Consider the following 27,621-nt stretch of genomic DNA (forward strand, 5'->3'; position numbering starts at 1 on the left):
AGGGTATTCAGATTTTAGTAAAAGGCTACAGGCAGGGTTTTTTTTTAAAAAAAAAGAAAATCCTTGAACACATTTACTGCATTCAGCAACACACACACACACACACACAAACACCATATACAATCCGGAACTATTGAAAATAAAAATTTATGGCTTATTCACATTTAATATACATGCATATATATGCATGCTTGTAACCCTGTATATCACAAACTCAAAATACAAACAAGCTCAAGCAACACACCAAAAAATAGGGGATTAAATATAGCTTTCTTTTAAAAAAAAGTACTGGAAAGACTCTTAATACAGTGTCTTCTTAGTCTAAACCCTACTGGTATTTGAAAGGATTTTAATTTTTTGTTTAAATATTTAACAGAGGGGTATCTAAATGCATGGAAGCCGATGGAAATCAAACCATTATAAGCAAACACATTTATCCTGATTTCAGAAATTAGCTTAACCTTCTGAGTTTAGACAATGCACTGATTTCTAAGGTAGCCAACAGGATAGGCCACAAAATGTTCAACCTAAATGGGACTTGCCCAACTTTAGCAGGTTGAATGAATAAATCTGCAAAGTCTTCAGTTGTAGGCAGGCTGTAAGAGCAGAGTTAAGTATCATCTAAGTCACCATGAATTTTTACCATGATTAGTTCAATTTAATAGGGACGCAGTGGCTCAGTGGGTTAGGACGCTGAGCTTGTCGATCAGAAGGTCGGCAGTTTGGCCGGTCGAATCCCGAGTGCCGCATAACAGAGGGAGCGCCTGTTACTCATCCCAGCTTCTGCCCACCTAGCAGTTCGAAAGCACGTAAAAAACACAAGTAGAAAAATATGGACCACTCCGGTGGGAAGGTAACAGCATTCCGTGCGCCTTTGGCATCCAGTCATGCCGGCCACATGACCACGGAGACGTCCTCGGACGTCTTCGGCTTTGAAACGGAGATGAGCACCGGCCCCTAGAGTCGGAAACAACTAGCACACATGTGTGGGGGAACCTTTACCTTTACCTTTACCTTTAGTTCAATTTAACCTTGATTAGTTCAAGATGGAATATGCAACCCCTGTCCTAAGGGTAGTCAAAAAAACTAGACCATCCTGCTATCACTAGTATTGATGACAGTGCCAATGTACTCCTAAATTATGGTGAACACCCATAGGGAAAAAGGACAGAGAAAGAGGAATTAATGGGTCAACACAAAACTTCTGACAATGGTTCATACCTGCATGTGAATCAGACCACAAGCTGCCTCATTTGGTAGGTAGCCTGAAGCTGGGACCATATCAAGGCATAACTTCTGCGTTCTGTGAAGATCAAGAAATTATGGAGCTATGAAGCTATGTGAGATGGAAACAACCACTCCATCAAATCAAGGAATCAAAGGAGGACAGGACGTTTTGGGTCTTGAGATGGAGACTACAATTCCATCAAGTCAAGAAGAACAGGAAGTTGTGGGGCTATGAAGTTACTTGAGATGGAGACGACCACTCCATCAAATCAAGGAATCAAAGGAGGAGAGGAAGTTATGAGTCTTGAGATGGAGACTACAAATCCATAAAATCAAGAAGTCAAGAAGAACAGGAAGTTGTGGGGCTATGAAGTTACTTGAGATGGAGACTATCATTCCATCAAATCAAGATGTCAAAGGAGGACAGAAAGTAATAGGGCTACGAAGTTTTATGAGATGGAGACTCCCGTCCCATAAATTGAAGGGGTGAATTTCTGCTTTGGTTTAGCCTCTCCTTCCCACCTTTTATGGCCAGGATAACAAAGATCAATTATCCTAGGATAAATTAGATAGATAACCAAGTTGGGTTATTTTCTACAATGACTTGATAGTGTATCTTGAGGCCACCAGACAAGATCTTTCTAGCTTCATCTGGACATGCTTGGCTTTGAATTAGCATGAAAAGCCTGTGATCTTCCATGCAGCAATGATCTTTCTCTCTCTCTCTTTTTGTCCTGTTTGCTTCCACCTTTTTTTTTTTAAAAAAAGCAAGTTTCTAGTGCTTAAGACTGCCAAGATACACTATATTTAGGAAGTTCAGCAAAGGAACTCTACTAGCGAAATCCATTAAAGGGAGGTGGTGAGACCTTGGTTGAATCAATCAAATGTTGCTTTTCTTTCCAGAAGCTACAGCATTGCTGCACGGCTGGGAAAAAAAAACAACCCAAAACGCAAACCCATCTGTCTGCTTATCGGGAGAAAGGAATAATAATAAAAAAAATTTAAATGACATCCGTGGATAATCACACAATTCCAGCTGCAGCCTGGCTGACACCTCAGAGTCATTTTTCTATCTTGTTCATTTCTGTGGAGGTGGGTTGCTTGTTTCTTTTTATTTCGTTTCGCTTCGTCGGGGGGGGGGAGAATGTGGCTGTTTGGCATTCAAGTTTTGTTCTGTCTGGCAAGATGGACAGCGAAGCAACCGTGATTTTTCAACAAAAGAGAAATCCGCTCGGTCTACAAACAGGACTCGGCTGAGACGCGGAGTCTCATCTGGGAAAGTAGGAGGGTTCTATACAAATGTTTCCCCCCAGGTGAGATAAAAGCTTCTTGCAATGAAATGAAGCTCTGCGTGTCCGTCACAACCAGCGTCAGGATAATCCGGAGAACCCCCAAGCAAATATACTTGAGGCTCAAATATAACATCTGCTATTTCTGCTAGTCTCCAGGCCAAGATCAGAAAACAGAGCTGGATTCCATCACCTCTGCTTCTGCAGTGGTATGCAAAGGCAGTTGGACATTTCCTGGTGTAGCTTCTCTTTTGTATCCTTCCACTATCTAACGCATAGGTGTCTGGTCAAGAGTTCTTCAATGTTAGGGCCATGAGAAAATTTAGCTTTGCAGATCCAGAGCTCCTCCTGGAGTTCCCTTTCCTACCAATGTTCCTCAGCTTCATCTCTGCCAGTGCTTAGAGGACCATCCAGTGTAAAACGTCCTTTGCCTATTCTGTAGCTAGTCCTCCCAGCCGAGAGGAGAAAAGCTGGAAGTATGGATTCAGTCCAATGGGCAACTCTGCCCCTCCTTCAATTTAGCAGGAAGGAAGTAAAGAGGAATGAATTCTCAGAGAGTAATAGGTAGTCAGGCAACGAATCAAAGATCCTGAGGACGGTGGCTTGCTTGGGTATCTGAAGGAAGGGTCAACAAGGGCCAATGTCAGACAGCGGAAAGATCCATCTTGTTGCCAGAATCACTGCTTTTATCATTAGTATTGAGTTTGGTTGGCGTTGTTGTGGCAGGCCTGGTCACAGTTATCTGGATTGAGAAAGAAAGAGTTTGGATAATTGATGGAGCAATAAAGGAGAGTATCTGTAGCTCAGGGTTGAAAGGAGGGGGGTCCTTGGTGCTATCTGAGTTCGGTTGTTTCTTGCAGATGTTTCATTACCCCAACTAGGTAACATCATCAATGTTAGTGATTTACCTAGTTTGTTACCTAGCTCTGATGATGTTACCTAGTTAGTTACCTAGCTCTGATGATGTTACCTAGTTAGTTACCTAGCTCTGATGATGTTACCTAGTTTGTTACCTAGCTCTGATGATGTTACCTACTTTGTTACCTAGCTCTGATGATGTTACCTACTTTGTTACCTAGCTCTGATGATGTTACCTAGTTTGTTACCTAGCTCTGATGATGCTACCTAGTTTGTTACCTAGCTCTGATGATGTTACCTAGTTTGTTACCTAGCTCTGATGATGTTACCTAGTTTGTTACCTAGCTCTGATGATGCTACCTAGTTTGTTACCTAGCTCTGATGATGCTACCTAGTTTGTTACCTAGCTCTGATGATGTTACCTAGTTTGTTACCTAGCTCTGATGATGTTACCTAGTTTGTTACCTAGCTCTGATGATGCTACCTAGTTTGTTACCTAGCTCTGATGATGCTACCTAGTTTGTTACCTAGCTCTGATGATGCTACCTAGTTTGTTACCTAGCTCTGATGATGTTACCTAGTTTGTTACCTAGCTCTGATGATGCTACCTAGTTTGTTACCTAGCTCTGATGATGTTACCTAGTTTGTTACCTAGCTCTGATGATGCTACCTAGTTTGTTACCTAGCTCTGATGATGTTACCTAGTTGGGGTAATGAAATGGCTGCAAAACAAAACACAAACAACAAATCCAACAACCAAGAGTGCACCACGGACACTTCATTGATGGAGCATTGAGAAATTGCTAATATACTGTGCCTATACTCTTTCTCTCATGCACCTCTTGGATTCAAGATGAAACTCATCTATCAATCAACAGAGATGGAAGGGACCTTGGAGGTCTTCTAGTCCCACCCCCTGCTCAGAGAGGAGACCCTATGTCATTTCAGAGAAGTGACTGTCCAGCCTCTTCTTAAAAACCTCCAGTGATGAAGGACCTACAAAGTTCTGGTGGCAAGCTGTCCCACTGGTTAATTGTCCTCACTGTTAGGAAGTTTCTCCTTAATTCCAGGTTGCTTCTCTCTTTGATTAGAATAGAATAGAGCTGGAAGGGACCTTGGAGGTCTTCTAGTCCAGCCCCCTGCTCAAGCCAGAGAACCTAGACCATCTCAGACAAGTGACTGTCTAGCCTCTTCTTAAAAATCTCCAGTGATGGAGCGCCCACAATTTCTGGAGGCAAGCAGTTCCACTGGTTAATTGTCCTCACTGTCAGGAAGTTTCTCCTTAATTCCAGGTTGCTTCTCTCCTTGTTAAGTTTCCATCCATTGTTTCTTGCCTTGCCTTCTGGTTCTTTGGAGAATAAGTTGACCCCCCTCCTTCTTGTGGCAGCCTCTGAAATACTGGGATCTTTTTGCATCATATGATAGACCTCCCAAACATAGACAGGAAAGTGGCTGCCTTCTTTTTAGGTTGGTCCTCAACAACTGTTTTTCAGCGATGCTACCTATGAACTCCTTATCTCTGATACAGGCCATTTAGAGTAGCAGCACCTGATGGCCCATTTCTCCATGAGTCCTTTTCAGGTCCACCAGGTTGAGAGGACCGTGTTCATGAAACATTTATTTAATTAGTGAATTCACCCATTTAGAAGGCTGGCCCATTATGTTGACTCATAAACTTCTAAAACGGGCTGGATTAGCCCAAAGCACCAAACTTAAAGAAACATAATAATAATCAAGGTTCAACCTATCCAATCTAAACAGGTTTCTAAGTCTTTACCTGACTTAAGTTGCATGGACATTCCCAATAATTACAGTGGAAACAACCTTCTCCCAGGGGAGACTCTGCCAAAGTCAACATGGAGTGGAAATCAATAGAATAGAATAGAATAGAATAGAATAGAATAGAATAGAATAGAATAGAATAGAATAGAATAGAATAGAATAGAATAGAATAGAATAGAATAGAATAGAATAGAATAGAATAGAATAGAGGAATGGAATGGAATGGAATGGAACAGAATGGAACGGAACAGAACGGAACAGAACAGAACAGACTAGAATGGGGAATGGAATGGAATGGAATAGAATAGAATAGAATAGAATAGAATAGAATAGAATAGAATAGAATAGAATAGAATAGAATAGAATAGAATAGAATAGAATAGAATAGAATAGAATAGAATAGGAATGGAACGGAACAGAACAGAATGGGGAATGGAAAGGAATGGAATTGAATGGAACAGAACAGAACAGAACAGAACAGAACAGAATAGAATAGAATGGAATGGAATGGAATGCAATGGAATGCAATGGAACGCAATGGAATGGAACAGAACAGAACAGAACAGAATGGGGAATGGAAAGGAATGGAATAGAATAGAATAAATAGAACAGAATAGAAATAGAATGGAATGGAACGGAACAGAACAGAACAGAACAGAACAGGATGGAATAGAATAGAATAGAATATTTTATTTATTTTATTTTAATCCCATTTATATCCCGCCCTTCTCCGAAGACTCAGGGCGGCTTACAATTTAAGCACAAACCAATGTGCTTAGCAATAGAATAGAATAGAATAGAATAGAATAGAATAGAATAGAATAGAATAGAATAGAATAGAATAGAATAGAATAGAATAGAATAGAATAGAATAGAATAGATGGGAGGGACCTTGGAGGTCATCTAGTCCAACCCCCTGCTCGCAGGAAACCCTACACCATTTCAGACAAATGGTTGTCCAATCTCTTCTTCAAAACTTCCAGTGTCATTGGAATAAACCTGGATTGGCTCCCAACTGGATTCAAGTGTTGGAATGGGTTAGGGTCTCCTGCTTGAGCAGGGGCCAGACTAAGAGACCTCTCAGGCCCCTTCCCCTTCTGTTGTTCTGAATCTTCAACAGTAATGACTGGAAACCAGCAGGTAAGTATGGAACAGAACGTGCTGGAGGAGGCTGAGGGTGGGAAAAGGACCTTTTCAGATTTCATTTTTGGAGGAAGACACCAGACTGAGCGGTTCCAGCAATACTTACAATGTCAGAATTGAAAGGTTTCACATTGATGTTGCGGATGGAGCTGCTGGTGAGTGACCACACCTTTGTTTTGTGCTTAAAGGCGGCCCTGACCTTGAGAGGGGAGAGAAAGATGTTTCCAGGTTAGGAAGATATGAGCTCCTGAGGCTACCTCCGAAGTCCCAGTTCCCTGGCTTTCCATCGACTTGATTCGTTTTCCCTTCCTTTGTTTTTCCCCAGCACCTTTGCAACTTTGACTGGTGCCTAACCAAACGTTTCCCCTCCTGATCAGAAAGACAAGGATTTTGCTCATTCTTCTCCACCTTTGTCCTGTTTCCAAATCCCAGGGGAAAAATAAATAAATAAATGGAATTTGACCACTAGACTCTAAGTGCTTCTGCAGAATTCACGTGTCACGGATATCTGAAGTGGCGGCGTGCATTCAACCTACCTATCCCTCAACCCTTCGGATGGAAATTGATTGCCAATGGCAGTTCAGAAGAGCAATTATGTAGAGATACGGTAGCTCTGTAACAACGTTTGGCTGAAATTGTGTTGGTCTCAGAGAGGCGGCTGGTGGGTTGGAAATTTCTGGGTGAGGGATCAAAAAGGAACAGGCTGAACAGATCCGCCTACGTGTCTTAATTGCCGTATCAGCCAGAAGCAACTATTGTGGCACTCAATGGTGATATGCAAGCAGGCTTCTTAGAATAGCAGCGTATAATTTCCCCCTATTGTCCAATTGGGATCTAAATGACCTTTTAATGAATACCTGAAATTGTCTCTATTATTTCGGTCTCTCTTCGGGGATGCTCGCCAGCAGTGGAGAAGAAATGAGATCTAAGTGGGCAAAGGGATGGAGAAGAAGGATGGGCTGCATCCAGGAAGGGGAGCAATTAGAGAAGGAGATTTTTCTCTCTCACTGTCTTTCTTAGGCATTGGTGAGGTAGCTCATGTTGGCAAGAAGAATAAGGTTGGGCTAAAAAGCCAGTTTGGTGTGGTGGTGAAGGTATTAAGCTAGACTAGGGGGTCTTGAAACTTGGCCCTTTTATGACTTGTGGACTTCAATTCCCAGAATTCCTCAGCCAGGCACGCTGGCTGAGGAATTCTGGGAGCTGAAGTCCACAAGTCATAAAGGGGCCAAGTTTGAGGACCCCTGAGCTAGACAACAGAATCATAGGGCTGGAGAAATTCTCAGTCCAGGAAAGGCCCCTCGTTACTTCCCTGGAATGTAATTAACTTGGGGAGATAGCAACCTGAGGTTTTCCAGATGTTTTGACCTCAACTCTCAAGAATGGCAGGGGATCTGGGTGCACATTTGCTACCTTTGGAATTGCCCCAAAGGTGATTTTACAGGAGGCAACTGAACTTTCTTGTTTTCCTTTGAAGATCTTTTGCTTCTTATCCAAGAAGCTTCTTCAGCTCTGACTGAAGAATTCCCCACCATCCAGTCAGAGCTGAAGAAGCTTCTTGGATGAGAAGCGAAACTTGAAAGGAAAACAAGAGTCCAGTTGCCTCCTGAAAAAGCCTCTTTGGGACCACCATGACTTGGATGACTGAGAACCCCCATAGACATATCCCTGGAATTGCCAAAACACAGTTATGGAGATTCTCAGTCATCCCAGATCATGGTGGTCCCAAAGGTGCTTTTTCAAAAGGCAACTAGACTTTGTTTCTCCTTGAAGATGTTTCGCTTCTCATCCAAGAAGCTTCTTCAGTTCTGAAGAAGAAGCTTCTTGGATGAGAACTGAAGAAGCTTCTCGGTTGAGAAACAAAACATCTTCAAGGAAATGCAAACTCCAGTTGCCTTTTAAAAAGCAACTTTAGGACCTAGTTATGAGTTCTTCCAATCTTTGCATCTAAAGGGAAAAAAACAAACAAACATCCTAGTGGCTTTGTGACATATTCAGCTGCAGCACTCATATTTTCTTAAAAACCCTGATATGTTTTGGTTGTGAAACACTGCAGGCCATCGAGTTGCCAACGCTGAGTTTACACAACCTTGGAAAAATGAAGTTGTCTTTGCCCTAGCTGTGGCTATGATTGTGTTCTCAAAAGTAGACTCAGCCAGGAGAAAGAAGCGCTTAAGAGTAGGACAAAAACTCTATTTGATTGCATTTGCTTATAAAAGCAATCCAAATTAAATTCTGTTCACCAATTCAGTGCAGTTGACATGGGTTATTCCTGACATAATTAATGAAGTCCCTTCTGGCATTTTCAGAGGATAATTGGGTGGTAATATTTCAAACGAACTAAGCTACACCATGAACTTTGATTTAACCAGATAAAATAATGTCCGGGAGGGGGGGAATCCTGGTATATGAGCAGCGGCTATTTGTTTTAATGCTTGGAGTCCTTGACAGACTACTTTTCTGAAAACGCCATAAATTGTGGGGATGACAGCTAAATATACCATTATATAAACTATACATGTTCTGTAACAAAAGAAAAGATATTTTCCCTAGAGCCTAGTAATTAAATGGCCCCGTTCTTCTAACATAATGGCTGTGTTACAGCATAAACTTTAAATCAATGTATTTTTTCCACGAAAGGGATGCATAAGGATAATCTTATCCCAGCATCAATTGGATTTTATTGCCTGGAACGGGGTGGAGATGGGAACATACCTCTGAGTTCAGGAGGCAATGGAACAGAAAGATGAAAAAACCCTGAAATGATAAAATCAAATTAATATTTTTTTAAAAAAAGAAAGTCAGAAAGGACATTTCAAACTATGACAGTCAAGGAAGGATATCTATCTATCTATCTATCTATCTATCTATCTATCTATCTATCTATCTATCTATCTATCTATCATCTATCTATCTATCTATCTATCTATCTATCTATCTATCTATCTATCTACCTACCTACCTACCTACCTACCTACCTACCTACCTACCTACCTACCTATCTATCTATCTATCTATCTATCTATCTATCTATCTATCTATCTATCTATCTATCTATCTCATCTCATCTATCATCTGTCTATTTATCTCTATCATCTATCTACTATCTATCTCATCTAGTTATCATCTGTCTATCTCTATCTATCTATCTATCTATCTATCTATCTATCTATTTATCTATCTATCCATCCATCTATCATCTATCTATCTATCTATCTATCTATCTATCTATCTATCTATCTATCTATCTATCTATCTATCTCTATAGATATACATTGAAAGATTTATGAGGTCAGTGACCTTGCTCACAACTGTGTACAACAACAACAACAACAAAATCATATGTTGATGAGTTGCTTTAGCTAGGAGAAGGCTGATTGCCAGTGTCGGACAAGAAGCAACGGATGGAAACTAATCAAGGTGAGAAGCAACCTAGAACTAAGGAGACATTTCCTAACAGTGAGAACAATTAATCAGTGGAACAACTTGCCACCGGAAGGTGTGAATGCTCTAACACTGGAGGCTTTTAAGAAGAGATTGGACAACCATTTGTCTGAAATGGTATAGGGTTTCCTGCATGAGCAGGGACTTGGACTAGAAGGCCTCCAAGGTCCCTTCCAACTCTGTTATTCTCATTTACATTTCATCAATTTGGGCGAAGCTCAACTTTTTAGTGGGGGGAGGAGCAGCCAAAGAAATGGCACTTTTGACCACCGTCCTTGGTTTCCTTTAAAACATCAGTGCGAAGGCATTCTCAGAGCCTGAGAAAGAGGTGGGTGCTCTGCAAACTGTTACAAGGGCAAAACATGTACACAATTCTTCCTTTCCAGAGGAAGAGGTAGCCCCCACCATCCAGCACATGAAGATGTGGTAAGCAAGAAGTCAAGAAAGTCCCGTCCTTAATTAGCTTGGAAAGAAGGTGAGCACTAAAGTAAAGGTATCCAATAGAAAAGAACACATATAGCTCAGGGTTGAACTGTGGGGTCCTTGGTGCTCTCTGAACTTGGTTGTTTTCTGGCAAATGTTTCATCACTCAACTAATTAACATCATCAATGTACTGATAATGTTACCTAGTTGGGTAATGAAATGTCTTCAAGAAAACAACCAACCTTAGAGAGCGCCAAGAACCCCACAGTCCTCCTCCTCCTCCTCCTTTCCACAAACCTGTCTCCCTTCTAGTCATGATGGTATTTCCCAGTTGGCCAATGAAACATCTGCAAGAAAACAACCAAGCTCAGAGAGCAACAAGGACCCCCGCAGATATCCAAATGGGAATATTTTTGCAACAGAATCCCTTTTTCCCTTTTAACAAATCTCATTAAAGAAAACCATGAGAATCTTGCACTTTTGTTGTAAAAAGTAAAGGTTTCCCCTGTCCAGTCACGTTCAACTCTAGGGTTTGGTGCTCAGGTGCGTTTCTTGGCTGAGTGAGCCCGTGTTGTCCGAAGACATTTTCTGTGGTCATGTGGCTAGCATGGCTATATGCCAAGGGCACATGGAGCACTGTTACCTTCCTACTGAAGTACCTATTTATCTACTCACATTTGCATGTTTTCAAACTGTTAGGTGGGCAGGAGCTGCAGCAAGGAACGTGAACTCATCCCATTGCGCGGAGCTCAGGACTCAAACCTGGGCTATCAACTGACAAGCTCAGCATCTTTAACCACTGAGCCATCACACCCTTGACATTTGTTGTAGGCAACTGCTAAAGATTTGGCAATTGCTCCACCTGACTAGATAGAACATCTAAGCCATTTTGTCCTCCAACAATGCCAATGGTTGCATTCAAATATAACACACGTGTGGATTTATTAAAATAAGCTTTACGCTTAGGTTATCTTACTGTGTTAGATACAACAAAACCAATTATGGCATCTTGAGGGGTGTGTACACCCAACTGGACATACCTGCAAGGAGTTAAATATTGCAAACATGTACTGGAACACCAAAGCTCGGTCATTGACTGCCAGGACCCCAAAGATCCATGAACTTCCCAAGATGGGTAGGAGAACAGCAACCGCTTTAGCTGTCAATCTGTAGGATACGAAGAATAGGTTTTGACCCTTGTGTTCATCTGTAATATTCAGGGGTTTTTGTTTTAAGCAAAAAAGAAATCGTAGCAGCCCTCTCTACACGTTATGGGTTGCAATGAGCATAATAAGGCACCGTAGCTGGAGGAAGAATGATTTGATTGATTTATACGGTGGATAAGAGAAAAACTGGTTCCAGAAGGAGATTGCTAATAACATTCTGTGTAAAATCAGAAGGGAACAAAAACATAACATTATTTATACTGAGGTTCTTTGGCCTTATCCGGCATATAAATTAAATCCAGTTCCTTTGAATGGCAGTCACAATCGAACGAGCCTCGCTACATTTCTGGACGTTTCAGTGAAGGTTGCGCAATTGACCTCTGAGCAGAAAAATGCTTCAAACAAATAGTGGTTATGAACGTTGCTCATCATGACATCTCAAGAGCTTTCCTTCTACACCAAGGAGGGAGTGTCCGATCCACCGCCTTCAGTTTGGCACCTTGCTGGCATTCTGACATGAACCGGGGAAGGGAATGGGGAACAAATGGGCAATAAAGCCATATATCTTTGTGATGGGAAATTGGGAGAGGGAATTGATGTTTGAGGAAGAACAGAGAATTTGGGGGTCTGGTCCTTGCCAGCATCTTCAAGACCGCGTCCCCTGAGAATGGAATTTCACTAGCCCAAACACCTCAGCGCTGCCCAAAATATCTCAACGGCGCCAGATTGGGCACACAGGGACGGACTATGGGGGGAGGGCTGGGGGGGGAACCAAGCGGTTAGCTTTGCACTGATGCACGGGAACTTCAGATTCTGCCTGACTCTACTGCAATCAGCCTCTCTTAGTAAAAGTGCCTTTTTCACTTCAACCAAATGGAATCGAGAGTTTTACTTCCCTAGGAGGTCACGCTGGGTCAGGCCTGACAAGGAGAGCTGGGAAGGGCCTTGGTTGATCCTGAAAAGTCTACAGGCTTTCCTGATTGAGCGAGGGAGTTGGACTAGAAGACCTCCAAGGTGCCTCCCAAGTCTGTTATTCTGACATTCTGTGTTCGGATACAGGACTGCGGGAATCCTACGAACGTTGGACCAGAACGTTGAAAAATGTGTCCTTTAAGAATGTGACAGGGAGCCGTGGTCATGCCACAGCCAAGCAAACAAGATGTTTCTGTGCTCCTTCAAAGTCAACCTCAACCTAAGGGAGATTTTCCTTGGGAAAACAAGCTGAAGTGATGTGCCAAGATGCACAGCTGTTTCTCTAACAGATAAAATCTGTTTCCTCATCTGTACCTAATCCAATAATGCTGATGCTCCTCCTCAAGACATCCCACTGGGCCTCTTGAAGAGATTGCAAAGAAGGTGAACTAGATGACCTTCTCATCCACCGCCATGCGGTCCACAGAGAGTTCATCTAAGCCAAGAGCCATGTTTGCTCTTGAATATTTTTCAAGAATATGTTTCAGATCTGAGGAATATAACACCCCCTCCCACCTGATGTTCACGGCCAGAATGAGCATTGACCATGCTAGTTGAGTGCTGAATGGTTTGTAAGCTCCCTCAAGGACTGGGAGTGTATGTTTTACCATGAGAGAGCGCCACTTTGGTGTAGAGGTTGAAGCAGCAGGCTAGAAACTGGGTGACTGTGAGTTCTAGTCCTGCTTTAGGAACAAAGCCAGCTGCATGACCTTAGGCCAGTCAACCCAAACAAGAAAAAGCCAACTCAACCATTCCAAAATCCTGCCAAGAAAACTGCTGGGACTTGTCCAGGCAGTTGCCAGAAGTCAAGACTAGCTCAAAGATACCAAAATAAATAAATTTATCATGAGGCAAAGAGTTCCAAATGCTGTCCTATTGACCATCACAACTACGGCCATTGATAATAAAAGATGACTCCTGGAGCCTTTGCATCTGGATCATCACACATGGACCACTCTCGTTTTTAAAAAGCTAGAGATGTCTTCTGTGCATTTTAACTGAGATCTGAAAATTTTAAGAATCGTCAATTGAGAGGTCAACTAGCCCACATCCTTGAAAGTTGCACCTTACCCAGAACGAGCAGACTTTGGATAACTTCCTAGATCACCCTTTGCTCTTATCCTGGAGAGTTAGAAGTCTTTGCATAAGTTTTTAGATCAGTCTCTGTTCTTATTCTGGAGAACTGGAAGACTACTGTAGATAACTTTCTAGAACATCCTTTTGCTCTTATCCCGGAGAACTAAAAGACTTTAGATAGCTTTCTAGATCACCCTATGCTCCTATCCTGGAGAACTAGAAGACTTCAAATAACTTTCTAAATCACCCTTTGCTCTTATCCCAGAGAAATAGAAGACTTTAGATAACTATCTAGATCACCCTCTGCTCTTATCCTGGAGAGCTAGAAGACTTCAACTAACATTCTAGACCATCATTTGCTCTTATCCTGGAGAACTAGAAGTCTTTATGTAATTTTTTTAGATCAGTCTCTGATCTTATCCTGGAGAGCTAGAAAACTTTAGATAACTTTCTAGAACATCCTTTGCTCTTATCCTAGAGAACTAGAAGATTTTAGATAGCTTCTTAGATCATCCTATGTTCTTTTACCCTGGATGCCAGACTCGTTGGATTTTTGAAGGATCAGTGATAATGGCTTTTGATCAACAGTTTGACAACCAAGGAAGGCATATTGATATATTCAGCTCAAAGTAGGGAAGTAATCAGTACCACTTCTCTAATGGAGTCATTTTACAATGGGGACAGGAACATTAAATGGCTTTAAATCACCCATCCCCTTTTTTTAATGCATGGGGTGCAATTATTCATCAGCTCCCTGAAAAGCACCCTCGTTAACTGACTGACAAATGATTATGAAACTGGAACTTATCGTTCTGCTGCAAGCTTGTGGATTACCTGGCAGAGTTTGATTTATGCATTTCCACTGCAGCAAAAGAATACTGGTCACTCCTTGCTACAAGCATTACACAAGAAGGAAATTCGGTATGCCACTGACCCCAGTATGTGCATCCTTACACACAGCCTGGCTCAAATCACATGGAGGTGACCCTGAAGGGACAGCTAAACCTCCTCGTGGCCTCAAGAACTCTCAGAAAGAGTACTAATGAGCAGACGACTGCAAGGAATATAAATCCTTCCGTCCACCACCGTTCAGTCAGAACGGAAGAAGCTTCCTGGATGAGAAGCAAAACGTCTTCAAGGAAGAAATGTTGAGAGACCTGACCCTCTTGGTGTTACGGAGAATCAGCCACTTCTGTTTTTACCCGCAGTAAATATGACAGAATTCTGTTCTCCTCCAGTGTTTGGGATGAATCATCCAGACTCAGCCTTAGATAATTCTTTTTCTCCGTCAACTCTGGGCAGGCCCCAATCGCCATTCCAGGTTTTACCCGGCTAAATACAGTTTTGTGGCTTCATGGCCGTACCACATGAAAAATCCTCCACCAAGCGGACTTCCAGTCCTGCACGGTAGCAACTGGTTGCGGGCTTGTGGACCGTCGCACCCCCGGGGCTAATTTTCGTCCTGCCTGGAAACCCCAATGGATCCATGCCTCCCCGGAGAAGCGGCGACGAAAGAAGGGTGCCCCGACAACTCTGGAACGACAGCAGTCGCTCCTTTCATCTTGGGGAAAGACTTCTAACCCAACAAAAGAAAGGCTGTATTTCACCGATCAGCCCAAGCTACTTGCAGCTGAAGTCCAGAAGAACTAACCAGCACAACAGTAAACAGCGTTATTTTAAAAACAAAAAAAAGTAAATCACTTTTTTTTCAATGCCGTTGTGACAGAATAAGCAAAGGGCCATAAGGCGAATCCGATCTGTTATCCCTGTTTTATAGAACTGCCCCGAATGCAAAATACTCAGTAGATACAAATATTTAATCTTATCGTTCCAGAATCACAATTTTTTTTAAAAAAAAAAAAACAGGCGCAGAAAATAAAAAAAAGGGTTCACCTACATCTTTGGTTGGTTACCCACCACGATCGGGGGAAATGTGGCTAGAAGGATATGTGCGATTGTACACCTGCCCCACCTTTGCATTGTAATTGCTTTTTAGCCCCACCGTTAAAAAAAGAAAAAAAGCATTTGGGCATAGCCATCTGTACATATTTAGGTACTGAATTATTTCCATCCTGGGTTAAAAAAACCAACATTAAAGCAAGTTCACTCACTCTGGGCCCCAGAGAACATTTTGAAAGCACACAAATTTTTAATTAATCACATCTTTCGCCTCTATTAAAATTCCAAAGCAGCAACTCTCTCTCCTGAAAATTATTACCTACGCCCCCCCCCCTCCCTGGGCTTTTACACATCCTGAATATCAAAGACCGGGAGACCATATGCCATATGGGCTCTAGTGTGTGTGTGTGTGTGTGTGTGTGTGTGTGTGTGTGTGTGTGTGTGTGTGCTTTTTCTGCCTCTCTGCTGCAAAGTTTGCTGGATGTGCAGTTCTGTTGGCGCAAACTTCTTTCTTATTGGCCAGATCGTTTATTATCGATCCACAGTCCGATTTAATGAATAGGTGCCATTAAAAATTTAAACCTTCCAAACTCAGATCACACAAATCTTTCTCCGAACAGGGCAAAGCTGCTCGGCTAGACTTCTCTGCGTTCTTAAAACGTATTGGATACTCTTTGCAAATTCCGTTGAATTTAGGACTAAAAAAAAAATCCTGGGCTCCTCCTTTGAAAATTAAGCCTCCAACAAGAAAGAAAAAAGGACTCATTTTTTTTGGCTCAAAATATTCATCTTTTAAAAAAAAGGTGAAAGAAAAAAACATGTTGCTATTAAGCCGACCAACCACAACAACACAGAGAGAGAGAGACCAAAAAAAAATCAACCACCCGCAATTACAACATTTTACTACTCCCACTCGTTGGAACAAGATGTGCTGGAATGGAAGTGAAATTTCGAAATAGTGGCTTTTATCTAAGAGGAATCGCATTGTAGGGAAGCGTTGTATTGTGTAAACAATATTAAAATCTCCTGCAAGCTCAGCTCAGCTCTCAGGGTTGCATTTACAGATATTCCTCAACTTTGGAGCCCAAAATCTATTGTTGCTATGCGAGATGTTTGTCGAGAGAGTTTTGCTCCATTTTAGGACCTTTCTTGACACCGTCGGTAACTGAATCACTACAGCGCTTAGGTTAGTAGCCTGGCTGTTAAGTGAATCTGGCTTCCCCGTTGAATTTGCTTGCCAGAAGGTCGCAAAAGGGGGGAATCACAGGACCACGGGGACACTGCGACCGTCATAAATACGAACCAGTTGCCAAGGGTCTGAATTTCGATCACTTTTTTTTCAGTACCTTTCTCATTTCGAACAGCCACTAAATGAACTTTTGTAAGTTGAGGACTACCTGTATAACTTGGGCGTCCTCCTGGATTCACGACTCAATTTTGAAGACCACACAGGAGCCGTGACCAGGGGGGCATTTGCCCAGGTTCGCCTGGTGCGCCAGTTGCGACCCTATCTGGACCGAGATGCCTTGCGCACAGTCACTCATGCGCTCGTGACCTCCCGTTTGGACTACTGCAATGCTCTCTACATGGGGCTGCCCTTGAGGACCACTCGGAGGCTTCAGCTGGTGCAGAATGCGGCCGCGCGAGTTGTGATGGGGGTCTCCCGATACTCCCACGTAACACCTCTACTCCGCGAGCTGCATTGGCTTCTGGTTGCCCTCCGGGTGAAATTCAAGGTGCTGGTGATGACCTATAAAGCCCTGAATGGCTTGGGTCCGGGATATCTGAGGGAACACTTGCTGCCGGCATCAAGCTCCCTTCATCCAGTGCGCTCCCACAGGGAGGGTCTCCTCAGGGTGCCACCGGTAAGAGATTGCCGGTGGGTAACACCCAGGGGGAGGGCCTTCTCTGTGGGTGCACCTGCCCTTTGGAACCAGCTGTCAGTGGAGCTTAGGACTGCCTCCGACCTCCGTTCATTCCGCCGGGACCTGAAGACCTGGCTCTTCGAGCTCTCTGGCCCAGGCTGAGGATTAATTTATTTTAATTGGGGTTTTATTTGTACAGGGATAAATTTAATCTTTTTTAAACTTGGTTTTTAACTTTTGTATTTTTGGTTTTTAATTACCCTGTAAACCGCCCTGAGTCCTCCGGGAAAGGGCGGTATATAAATGTAATTAATTAAATAAATAAATAAATAAAATAAATATAACACCAAGACAGGTTTTTTTGTTTTTGTTTTTGGTAGCAATGGAAGTTGTGGCTGTGGCTTTCGTCAACAACTTCCAGCCTAGCTTATTGCCTTGAGATTTTTTGCTGGTTTCTCTTCCGAAAACTTGCAGTGCTACATGGGAAAAACCTTGCGTGTTAGTTCGCAGGAGCTTTTTTCTCTCTCCTGAGTCTAATAAACTGTGACCCAAATAGTGTTTGTCTTTTATCATGTCCAATGAGCCAAAGATGTAATTAGCTTTAAGACATTATCAATGCTGACTCGCATTCTGGCTTGCTAATGATCACTGTTTAATCTCCCTGCTTAATGTCTTGCTTCGGGATCTGGCGCCACCCTCCTCTTTTTTGGGGGGGGGAGGGGGGGGCTTGCTGTCCTACTACTCCAACCTTGGGTGTTAGAAAACAAAACAGGCTCCAAGGACAGTCTGGGCCTGTAATTGATAACACTCCACCTGCAGAATCAGAAATTGAAACTCTGTTGAGAGGTAAGAGTAACATGTAGCCTGGACCTTATGCCACGTTATGCACAGAGGGGTAATAGGAGTCGCAGTGGATGAACTCAGCTTAGAAGAATCACTGCTTATCTTATTTGATTTGGTGCCTGATAATAGAATAGAATAGAATAGAATAGAATAGAATAGAATAGAATAGAATAGAATAGAATAGAATAGAATAGAATAGAATAGAATAGAATAGAATAGAATAGAATAGAATAGAATAGAATAGAATAGAATAGAATAGAAAATATGGAATGGGATGGGATGGGATGGGATGGGATGGGATGGAATAGAATAGAATAGAATAGAATAGAATAGAATAGAATAGAATAGAATAGAATAGAATAGAATAGAATAGAATAGAATAGAATATGGAAAGAGTAGAATAGAATAGAATAGAATAGAATAGAATAGAATAGAATAGAATAGAATAGAATAGAATAGAATAGAATAGAATAGAATAGAATAGAATAGAATAGAATAGAATAGAATAGAATAATAGAATGGAATGGAATGGAATGGAATGGAATGGAAAATAGAATAGAATAGAATAGAATAGAATAATAGAATGGAATGGAATGGAATGGAATGGAAAATAGAATAGAATAGAATAGAATAGAATAGAATAGAATAGAATAGAATAGAATAGAATAGAATAGAATAGAATAGAATAGAATAGAATAGAATATGGAAAGAGTAGAACAGAATAGAATAGAATAGAATAGAATAGAATAGAATAGAATAGAATAGAATAGAATAGAATAGAATAGAATAATAGAATAGAATAGAATAGAATAGAATAGAATAGAATAGAATAGAATAATAGAATGGAATGGAATGGAATGGAATGGAGAATAGAATAGAATAGAATAGAATAGAATAGAATAGAATAGAATAGAATAGAATAGAATAGAATAGAATAGAATAGAATAGAATAGAATAGAATAATAGAATGGAATGGAATGGAATGGAGAATAGAATAGAATAGAATAGAATAGAATAGAACAGAACAGAACAGAACAGAACAGAACAGAACAGAATAGAATAGAATAGAATAGAATAGAATAGAATAGAATAGAATAGAATAGAATAGAGCTTGAAGGGACCTTGGAGGTCTTCTAGTCCAGTCCCCTGCTCAAGCAGGAGAATCTATACCATCTCAGTCAAGTGACTGCCCAGGAATAGATTGTATTAGAGAGAGAGAGAGAGAATAAACACACTGTGATGGAATGTAGTCTGAATTCCCTGGAGGAGCTAAGAGAGAATTCAGTCCAGATATTTTGTGTGAAAGAAAGAGGGTGAAGACAGCCCTCCCTAACAGTTCCCAGAGAGTCCTCAGTCTGGCAAGATTCTGTCTACCAGTGGGAAGTAATTAAAAAAACAAAACAACTCAGCTTGGTAGAATCAACACATGTCATTTGTGGTTTGGGGCCTGACAGTCAACCTAGTTCATCCTTGGGCTTGTTTTCAACAATGCATGAGCTTTAAAAAAAAAAGGTCTATGCATCCAAATCCAAAAATAAAAAAAACAAAAAGGATGCTGTTTTCATTCTTGACATCTCAGGGAATTGAATCATCTTTTTAATGATGCAATAATTGAGCCACATGGTAAAGAAAAGCGCCACATGTAGATTCCAAATGAACAATCTTCTTTAAAAGCTGAAGACATTTTTCCCCTCCTGACATTTCTCTCTCCCCCCTTTCTCTCTCCCTCTCTCCCTCCCTCTTTCTCTCATACCCTTCTCTCTCTCCCTGTCTCTCTCCCTCCCACTCTCTCCCTCCCTCCCCCTTCCTCTCTCTCTCCTTCTCTCTCTCTCTCCCTCTTTCTCATACCCTTCTCTCTCTTCCTCTTTCTCTCTCCCTCCCCCTCTCTCTCCCTCTCTCTTCCTCTCTCCCTCCCCCTCTCTCTCCCTCTCTGTCTCTCCCTTTCACTCATACCCTTCTCTTTCCCTCTGTCTCTCTCCCTCCCTCCCTCTCTCTCTCTGCCTCCCTCTCTCCCTCTTTCTCTCTCCCTTCCTCTGTCTCTCTCTCTTCCTCTCTCCCTCCCCCTCTCTTTCCCTCTCTCTCTCTCTGTGTCTCTCCCTCTTTCTCTCATACCCTTCTCTTTCTCCCTCTGTCTCTCTCCCTCCCTCTCTCTCTCCCTCTCCCTCTCTTTCTTTCTCTCTCCACTTATTCGTGACAAATCTCATTGTCGATTCCTCAGCTAATATTCCAGAGACTGCATGTACTGGAGAAATGATACTGATTTTTCCAGTCCACTAGACCACACCGGAGGCAATGATGAGCAAAATCATTCCATAAAACCTGGCCTTGGCAGTTTATCGAGAAGCTGTTAATGAGCTTCTGCCAGGCAGGATAAATAACAGGCAGAGCAAAAGGCAGGAGACAGACACACCAAAGCCTCACGCCCTTCCCCAATTAGCCCTTTTCATGCTGACAGGGAGGCTATGCATACAGGCAGTCCTCCAGGTCCCAATTTTACAACCATCTTGCCGGGGCTATTAAGTGAATCACTGCCATTATGGAGTGAATCAAGCAGTCATTAAGCGAACCTGACCTCCCCCATTGATTTTACGTGGCAGAAGCCCAGCTGGGAAGGTAGCAAGTGGGCAATCACATGGCCCTGGGGTGTTCCAACTGTTGTAAATGTGTGTCAGTTGCCGAGCATCTGAATTTTGATCGTGTGACCCCGGGGATGCTGAAATGGCCATAAGCTTGAAAAACAGTCCTTAGTTACTTTTTTCCAGGGCTTCTGTAACTTCAAACAGCCCTAAATGAAATTCAATGGTGAAAAAAGTAAGGTTCTACACTTAGGCAGGAAAAATCAAATGCACAGGTATAGTATAGGGGGTACCTTGCTCAATACTAGTAACTGCGAGAGGGATCTCAGAGTCCTAGTAGACAATCACTTAGATATGGGCCAGCTGTGTGCTGCAGCTGCCAAAAAAGCCAATTGCAGTCCTAGAGTGCATTACAGAGGGATAGAATCAAGATCACGTGAATTATTAATACCACTTTACAATGCCTTGGAAAGGCCACACTTGGAATACGGCATCCAGTTTTGGTCACCGCAATGTAAAAAAAGATGTTGAGACTCTAGAAAGAGTGCAGAGAAGAGCAGCAAAGATGATTAAAGGACTAAAACATATAGAGAATGGTTGCTGGAATTGGGTATGCCTAGTTTAATGGAAGGAAGGACTAGGGGTGACAGGATAGCAGTCTTCCAATATCTAAGGAGCTGCCAGAAAGTAGAGAGAGTCAAGATATTCTTCAAAGCACCAGAAGGCAGGACAAGGAGCAACAGGTGAAAACTAATCAAGGAGAGAAGCAACGTAGAACCAAGGAGGAATTTCCTGACAGGGAGAACAATTAACTAGTGGAACAACCTGCCTCCAGAAGCTGTGAATGCTTCAACACTGGAGGTTTTTAAGAAGAGACTGGACAGCCATTTGTCTGAAATGATATAGGGACTCCTATTTGAGCAGGGGTTGGACTGGAAGACCTCCAAGGTCCCTTCCAACTCTGTTATTCTGTTATAAATGAATTAGAGACAGGGTGGCTCAGTGGGTTAGGACGCTGAGCTTGTCGATCAGAAGGTCGGCAGTTTAGCGGGTCGAATCCCAAGTACCGCATAACAGAGTGAGCGCCTGTTACTCGTCCCAGCTTCTGCCAACCTAGCAGTTTGAAAGCACGTAAAAATGCAAGTAGAAAAATAGGGACCACTACGGTGGGAAGGTAACAGCGTTCCGTGCGCCTTTGGCGTCTAGTCATGCCGGCCACATGACCACGGAGACGTCCTTGGACAAACACTGGCTCTTCAGCTTTGAAACGGAGATGAGCACCGGCCCCTAGAGTCGGAAACGACTAGCACGCATATGCAGGGGAACCTTTACCTTTTACCTTAAATGAATTATTGTAAATGAAGGATTACCTCTATATGCATGATGTTTGGTTCCAACTTTAGATTCTCTAAGTAATGGTGGGAAAAAAATGGAGGATACCAAACCTAAAACCAGAGGGTATAAGTAATAGAACCGTAAAGCAGTTTTGTTTCGAAGGAAGAGCTATCTGTGCACTCTCAGCAGAAAGACTTTTAACAAGTTTTTGCATTGCAAATGCATCGTTTTTGCCGTTTTGATACTTTGGGCTGTTGCAGAGACAGGAATCTCTTTGTTGTTGTTAGTTGCAAAGTCGTGTCCGACCCATCGCGACCCTATGGACAATGTTCCTCCAGGCCTTCCTGTCCTCTACCATCTTCTGGAGTCCATTTAAGCTCACGCCTCCTGCTTCAGTGACTCCATCCAGCCACCTCATTCTCTGTCGTCCCCTTCTTCTCTTGCCCTCCACCTTTCCCAGCATTAGGCTCTTCTCCAGTGAGTCCTTCCTTCTCATTAGGTGGCCAAAGTATTTGAGTTTTAGCTTCAGGATCTGGCCTTCTAAAGAGCAGCAGGAATCTCTACCCCACTCATTTACTACCATCCTTAAGGAGCACAGTGGATCAAGTGGTTGGAACATTGGGTAGGAACTGAGCAAGCCCACATTTGAGACCCAAGCATTGCCATGGGGCAAGGTTGAGCTCCTGTCCTTTACTCCAGCTCCTGCCAGGGACAAGAACGGAGCCTCCAGTTGGAGGTCCCCATGGCAACAATGATGTCACCAGCTAATCCCTTCACCCCAAAATAGCTTGAAGCCTGTGCTGGTATGCACAGCATTGTTATAAGCTACTTTGGTCCATCCAGTCATCTTGTGTATAATTAATAAAACAACGTAGGTACTACTCCAGTACTGAGTTCAATCATTCTGTCCCGCCATTCGTCTGTGGGTGATGACTAGAACTGAGTCCTTGGTCGGTTCCTAGGAGGTCCAGAAAAGATCTCCAGAACTTTGACATAAACTGGACCACTCTTTCAGAGATAATGTATTGTGGTGCTCCATATAAGCGATAAATGACATGCGTGCAAAAAAACAAACAAACCCAACCTATCATCCTTGAATAGAAAACAGGTGTGGTTCTGCAACCGTCATCCACCAGGCAAGACCCACTACAAAAGCGAACAAAATAATCTCCGCTACTTACTTAGGAGATTACGAGTAAGGTCTTTGAAGCTTAGTTTCCTAAGGAAATCAGAATCTGCTTAGTAGGCTCAAACGATCTCGGATTGCCCTTCGGTAAGCAGTGATAAGGCCAGATTGATGTTCTTCTTCAATATGCCATTAATCAAATCAGCACGGGTTCAACAGCCTGGCGTGCCAGGGAAAATTATTGGCAACAGTTACACCAATTTGTTCTTGCCAGCTGCAATGAGGCAAAATTGCTCTTCAGCAAATAGTCTTACTGCCAACAAACTTCATCTCCAGGGTCCTTCAACACACACGGGCAAATTTGTACACACATACCAGTTTGGCCCTTGCCAAGTGGAATCACAAGCTGTTTTATTAAGAGCTTACTCTAAGGAGCCGTACAGTTACTTAAAGCCTTCTATGGGCCTGATTGGCCCAACCGATAACATCCATTGAGTATCCATTTATAAATATTTATTATGTTCTCCATTCCTGTCCTTGAGTTCACTACAGCAAACAAGCATTCTTCAGTACAGATAAGAAATTATCTAGGACTGTCTGTCTTGTGAGAAAGAAGGGGAAAATAGCAATGCCCAGGGCTGCTTATTTTTAGTTGCAAGTTCATTTTCTTGTGTCACCTGTGCTAAAAGGTTAAAAATATCTCATGCTGTTCTAATCAAGAGCGAAGGTTATTGTTGCATTCCTGGACTATAAAGGCACTTGATGAATTTTGTAAATTTCTGCCATAGCAAATACCAAATGAGCAAAGCCAAGCAGATGGAAGATTGACAGGTTCCAAAGGCTGAATAATATTCTGGGGGGGGAGGAAGAGGAGGAGAAAGACTGGGAGGAGGAGGGGAGAGGGGAGGGGAGGGGAAGGAAGAGGATGAGGATGAGGAGGGGAAGGAGAAGGAGAAGAAAGGATGAAAGGAAGAGAAGGCAAAGGAGGAGGAGGAGGCTGGAAGGAAAGAGCAGGAAATAGAAGGAAGGAAGGGAGAGAGAGAGAAAGGAAGGAAGGAAGGAAGGAAGGAAGGAAAGAAGGAAGGAAGGAAGGAAGGAAGGAAGGAAAGGAAGGAAGGAAGGAAGGAAGGAAGGAAGGAAGGAAGGAAAGAAGGAAGGAAGGGAAGGGAAGGGAAGGGAAGGAAAGGAAAGGGAAGGGAAGGGAAGGAAAGGAAAGGAAAAGGAAAAGGAAAGGAAAGGAAAGGAAAGGAAAGGAAAGGAAAGGAAAGGAAAGGAAAGGAAAGGAAAGGAAAGAAGGAAAGGAAAGGAAAGGAAAGGAAAGGAAAGGAAAGGAAAGGAAAGGAAAGGAAAGGAAAGGAAAGGAAAGGAAAGGAAGAAGAGAAAAAAGGAGGAAGGGGAGGAAGGAAGGGGAAGAAAAGAAGAAGGGAGAAAAGGAGGAAGGAAGGAAGGGAGAGAGAGAGAAAGGAAGGAAGGAAAGGAGGAAGGAAGGAAGGAAGGGAGAGAGAGAAAGGAAGGAAGGAAAGGAGGAAGGAAGGAAGGGAGAGAGAGAGGAAGGAAGGAAGGAAAGGAGGAAGCGAGGAAAGGAGGAAAGGAAGAAGGGAAAAAGGAGGAAGGAAGCAAAAGAAGAAGGGAAGGAAGGAAGGGGAAGAAAAGAAAAAGGGAGGAAAAGAGAAAGGAAGGAAGGAAGGAAGTATTTTCCTTGTGCTTATCACTCAGCAAAAGACGTGCTTGTGGAATTGAAATATAGGGATAAAATCTGTTTACAAAATAATCCCAGGGGACTCTTCCCTTAGATGGGATCCCAATTTTTTAACTCTCCGCCTCAAGTGTATTTTTCAGAAAGTGCCCCAACAGCCAACTTGTATTGAACATTCAGATTCCTTTTTAATTTCACAAGACTGGAGGCTACCTTCTCCTTTGCGATTAAATAGTGCTGTAGAATTCATCCAGTCTTGATTTGGAACACAATTTCCTTTTTTTAAAAAATAAATAAATAAATAAATCAGATTTTATGAATCTGGACTCAGAATTCAGCAGCAGTTCAGAGGCTCCCGCTTAATAAATAAATAAATAAATAAATAAATAAATAAATAAATAAATAAATAAATAAATAACGAAGAAAGCAAACTTACTTGAATGCGTTAGCTTCTCCATGGACCTTATAATTTTCGGTACTGATTCTTGAAATTACTTTGGTCACGGCAATAAGGATGCAGATATTAACCTATCAAAATGAAAATAATAAAGAACTGCATCAGCAAAGCAAATCACCAGGGTGTTTTTTTTTGGGGGGGGAGGTTGTGAGGGTGTGTGCGTGCACATGCACACACAAACACGCACCGTGTAACTCAGAATTATTTCAAGTTAACTTCTGTGTGATTCTGTCTTTCCCCCCTTTAAATATATATGTATTAAGGAATGGGTCAGAACCTGCCCCAATCCACCTCTTAGGAAAGAAGAACTCTTGGAGACGAGATTGTCCAAGCAGGAACTTTTACTAAAACCTGGTTGACAGTGGATAATCTAGACAGGATCTGGAAACTCTGTCACAGATTTATCTTTTAAAGTGTCCCTGAGTAAAACCCCTCCCCTCAGTCCATTTGGTCAGTCCCGGATCAATTAAGTTTCAGGTGTCAAAACCCTTCGTGGGAAAAGAGAAGCATCAGTACATTTGCAACATTATTACTTCCCCCCCTTCACATTCCAGTTGGAGATACAAACCAGAATCCCCCCCTCCCTCTTTCTTTGTTCTTCTTAGTTCAAAGGTTTTCTTCCCTGGTCTTTTGTGATGGCCTCCAGGCAGACTGAATACACAACCCTTGTGTCTAAGGGATGTTGTTGCTGTTGTTAGCTGCGAAGTCGTGTCCGACCCATCGCGACCCTATGGACGACGTTCCTCCAGGCCTTCCTGTCCTCTACCATCTTCTGGAGTCCCCTTAAGCTCATGCCTCCTGCTTCAGTGACTCCATCCAGCCACCTCATTCTCTGTCGTCCCCTTCTTCTCTTGCCCTCAACCTTTCCCAGCATGAGGCTCTTCTCCAGTGAGTCCTTCCTTCTCATTAGGTGGCCAAAGGATTTGAGTTTTAGCTTCAGGATCTGGCCTTCTAAAGAGCAGTCCGGGTTGATCTCCTCTAGGACTGACCGGTTTGATCGCCTTGCAGTCCAAGGGACTCGCAAGAGTCTTCAGGAGTCTAAGGGATAGAGATGGCCAATTAACATCCTGCCTTCTGTTCCCCTCCTTGGAAAATGGCAGAATCCAGTAAAGGAGGTGAGATTTGGGTTTGCCCAGATCGGGAGTTAGGAATGAAATATAAATGGATTCTGACAGAATGCTTTGCTAAAAGACGGACTTTGAGCCTTTTGTATGCAAAACATGTCTCTGACTTGAGAGCCTTTTATAGGCCTTTCCCATAAAAATCACATTTTAGGCTCCATATAATGATTCTCCCAAAGCGCTAATATCTCAGCTATTACGAAGTATAACAAAGTAATCTTCCTCCCCCAAATGCTCTTAAAAGGTGCTCTTTTATATTTAAAAAAAATGTTCAAACTCAAGAGCTATCCCTTGGGTTTGAAGCAAAGGTAGCTAAACCCTGGAGAAAGGAATTGTAGGATAAAAAAAAAGGACATCCATCCATCCTCTTCATCAACCAGATGCCTGTGGATATGCTGGCTGAACATTATGGGGACTGGAGTCCAGGTCAGGAAACACCTCCTTGAAGGAAGCGATTGTCCTCAAATCAAAGTCAAATCAAATCCTTATTGTGGTGGTTCAAAACTAGGATGCGTGCAAAAATAAGGCTGAAGTCAACAAAACGGCAATAGGACAAGATCGGTACCGAACCAGCAATAGTCCTAAACAATAGGGATTGGATGTGGTGCTGTGTTGCATCATTTATGTAGAAAGAGACCCCAAAGAGATTCATCCTAAATCTTCACAGCATTTATCTAACAGCTATGCAACGTGTACTTCAGTCTGGCAAGATTCCTGTCTACAGGCAAACAGCAATAAAAAAAACTACTTGGAGTGGTTTATTGTGTCGTTCTTGGTTCCCTGCACCTGAAATTGGACTGCATTCTAACATTTAAACTCGGATGTTCAGCTTTCAGGTTTAAAATCCCAACTCTTAGTAGGCAACTGAGGCTATCAACTTCCTAGGGAGAGAAAATAATGACATCCTCCCCCCCCCGCACCCCCATTGAATAACGGTCTGCAAATAAATGTCTTTCTTAAGCAGCCATCCAAGGAAAGTCAGATAATAGATGGTGCCTTTCCTTTCACGGGGATTCTGGCATCTATTTTCCATCTCCCTAATTAGTTGGAAATATAAACTCCTTGTTCACCTTCCCATTATTTAGCCAATACTTAACAATTGCCCACAGCTGCCAACTGGGCTCCGTTTGAGATATATGTGGTCTATAATGAGAGAGAGAGAGAGAGAGAGAGAGAGAGAGAGAGAGAGAGAGAGAGAGAGAGAGAGAGAGAGAGAGAGAGAGACAGAGAGAGAGAGAGAGACAGAGAGACAGAGAGACAGAGACAGAGAACACAACAAACACAACTCCAGCTCCAGGAGATTGTGGTCCTTGTGCAAAGTTGG

The 27,621-nt window shown here is 42.5% G+C and overlaps 1 protein-coding gene across 1 annotated transcript in view; it reads right to left on the reverse strand.

Annotated features, from left to right (window-relative positions):
- Positions 1–1,212: 1,212 nt before the first annotated feature.
- ADGRD1 (adhesion G protein-coupled receptor D1) overlaps positions 1,213–27,621 on the reverse strand; it is a 121,191-nt gene continuing 94,782 nt past the window's right edge. Inside the window, exons 22-26 of the mRNA XM_083373240.1 lie at positions 25,156–25,247; positions 11,205–11,331; positions 9,012–9,053; positions 6,406–6,498; positions 1,213–3,258 (exon numbers count right to left, since the gene is read on the reverse strand). Coding sequence (XP_083229366.1) covers positions 3,160–3,258; positions 6,406–6,498; positions 9,012–9,053; positions 11,205–11,331; positions 25,156–25,247 — 453 coding nt within the window. The 3' untranslated portion in view covers positions 1,213–3,159. The remainder of the gene's footprint in view (positions 3,259–6,405; positions 6,499–9,011; positions 9,054–11,204; positions 11,332–25,155; positions 25,248–27,621) is intronic.

Source organism: Vipera ursinii, assembly GCF_947247035.1.
Source record: "Vipera ursinii genome assembly, chromosome: 14".
NCBI lineage: Eukaryota > Metazoa > Chordata > Lepidosauria > Squamata > Viperidae > Vipera > Vipera ursinii.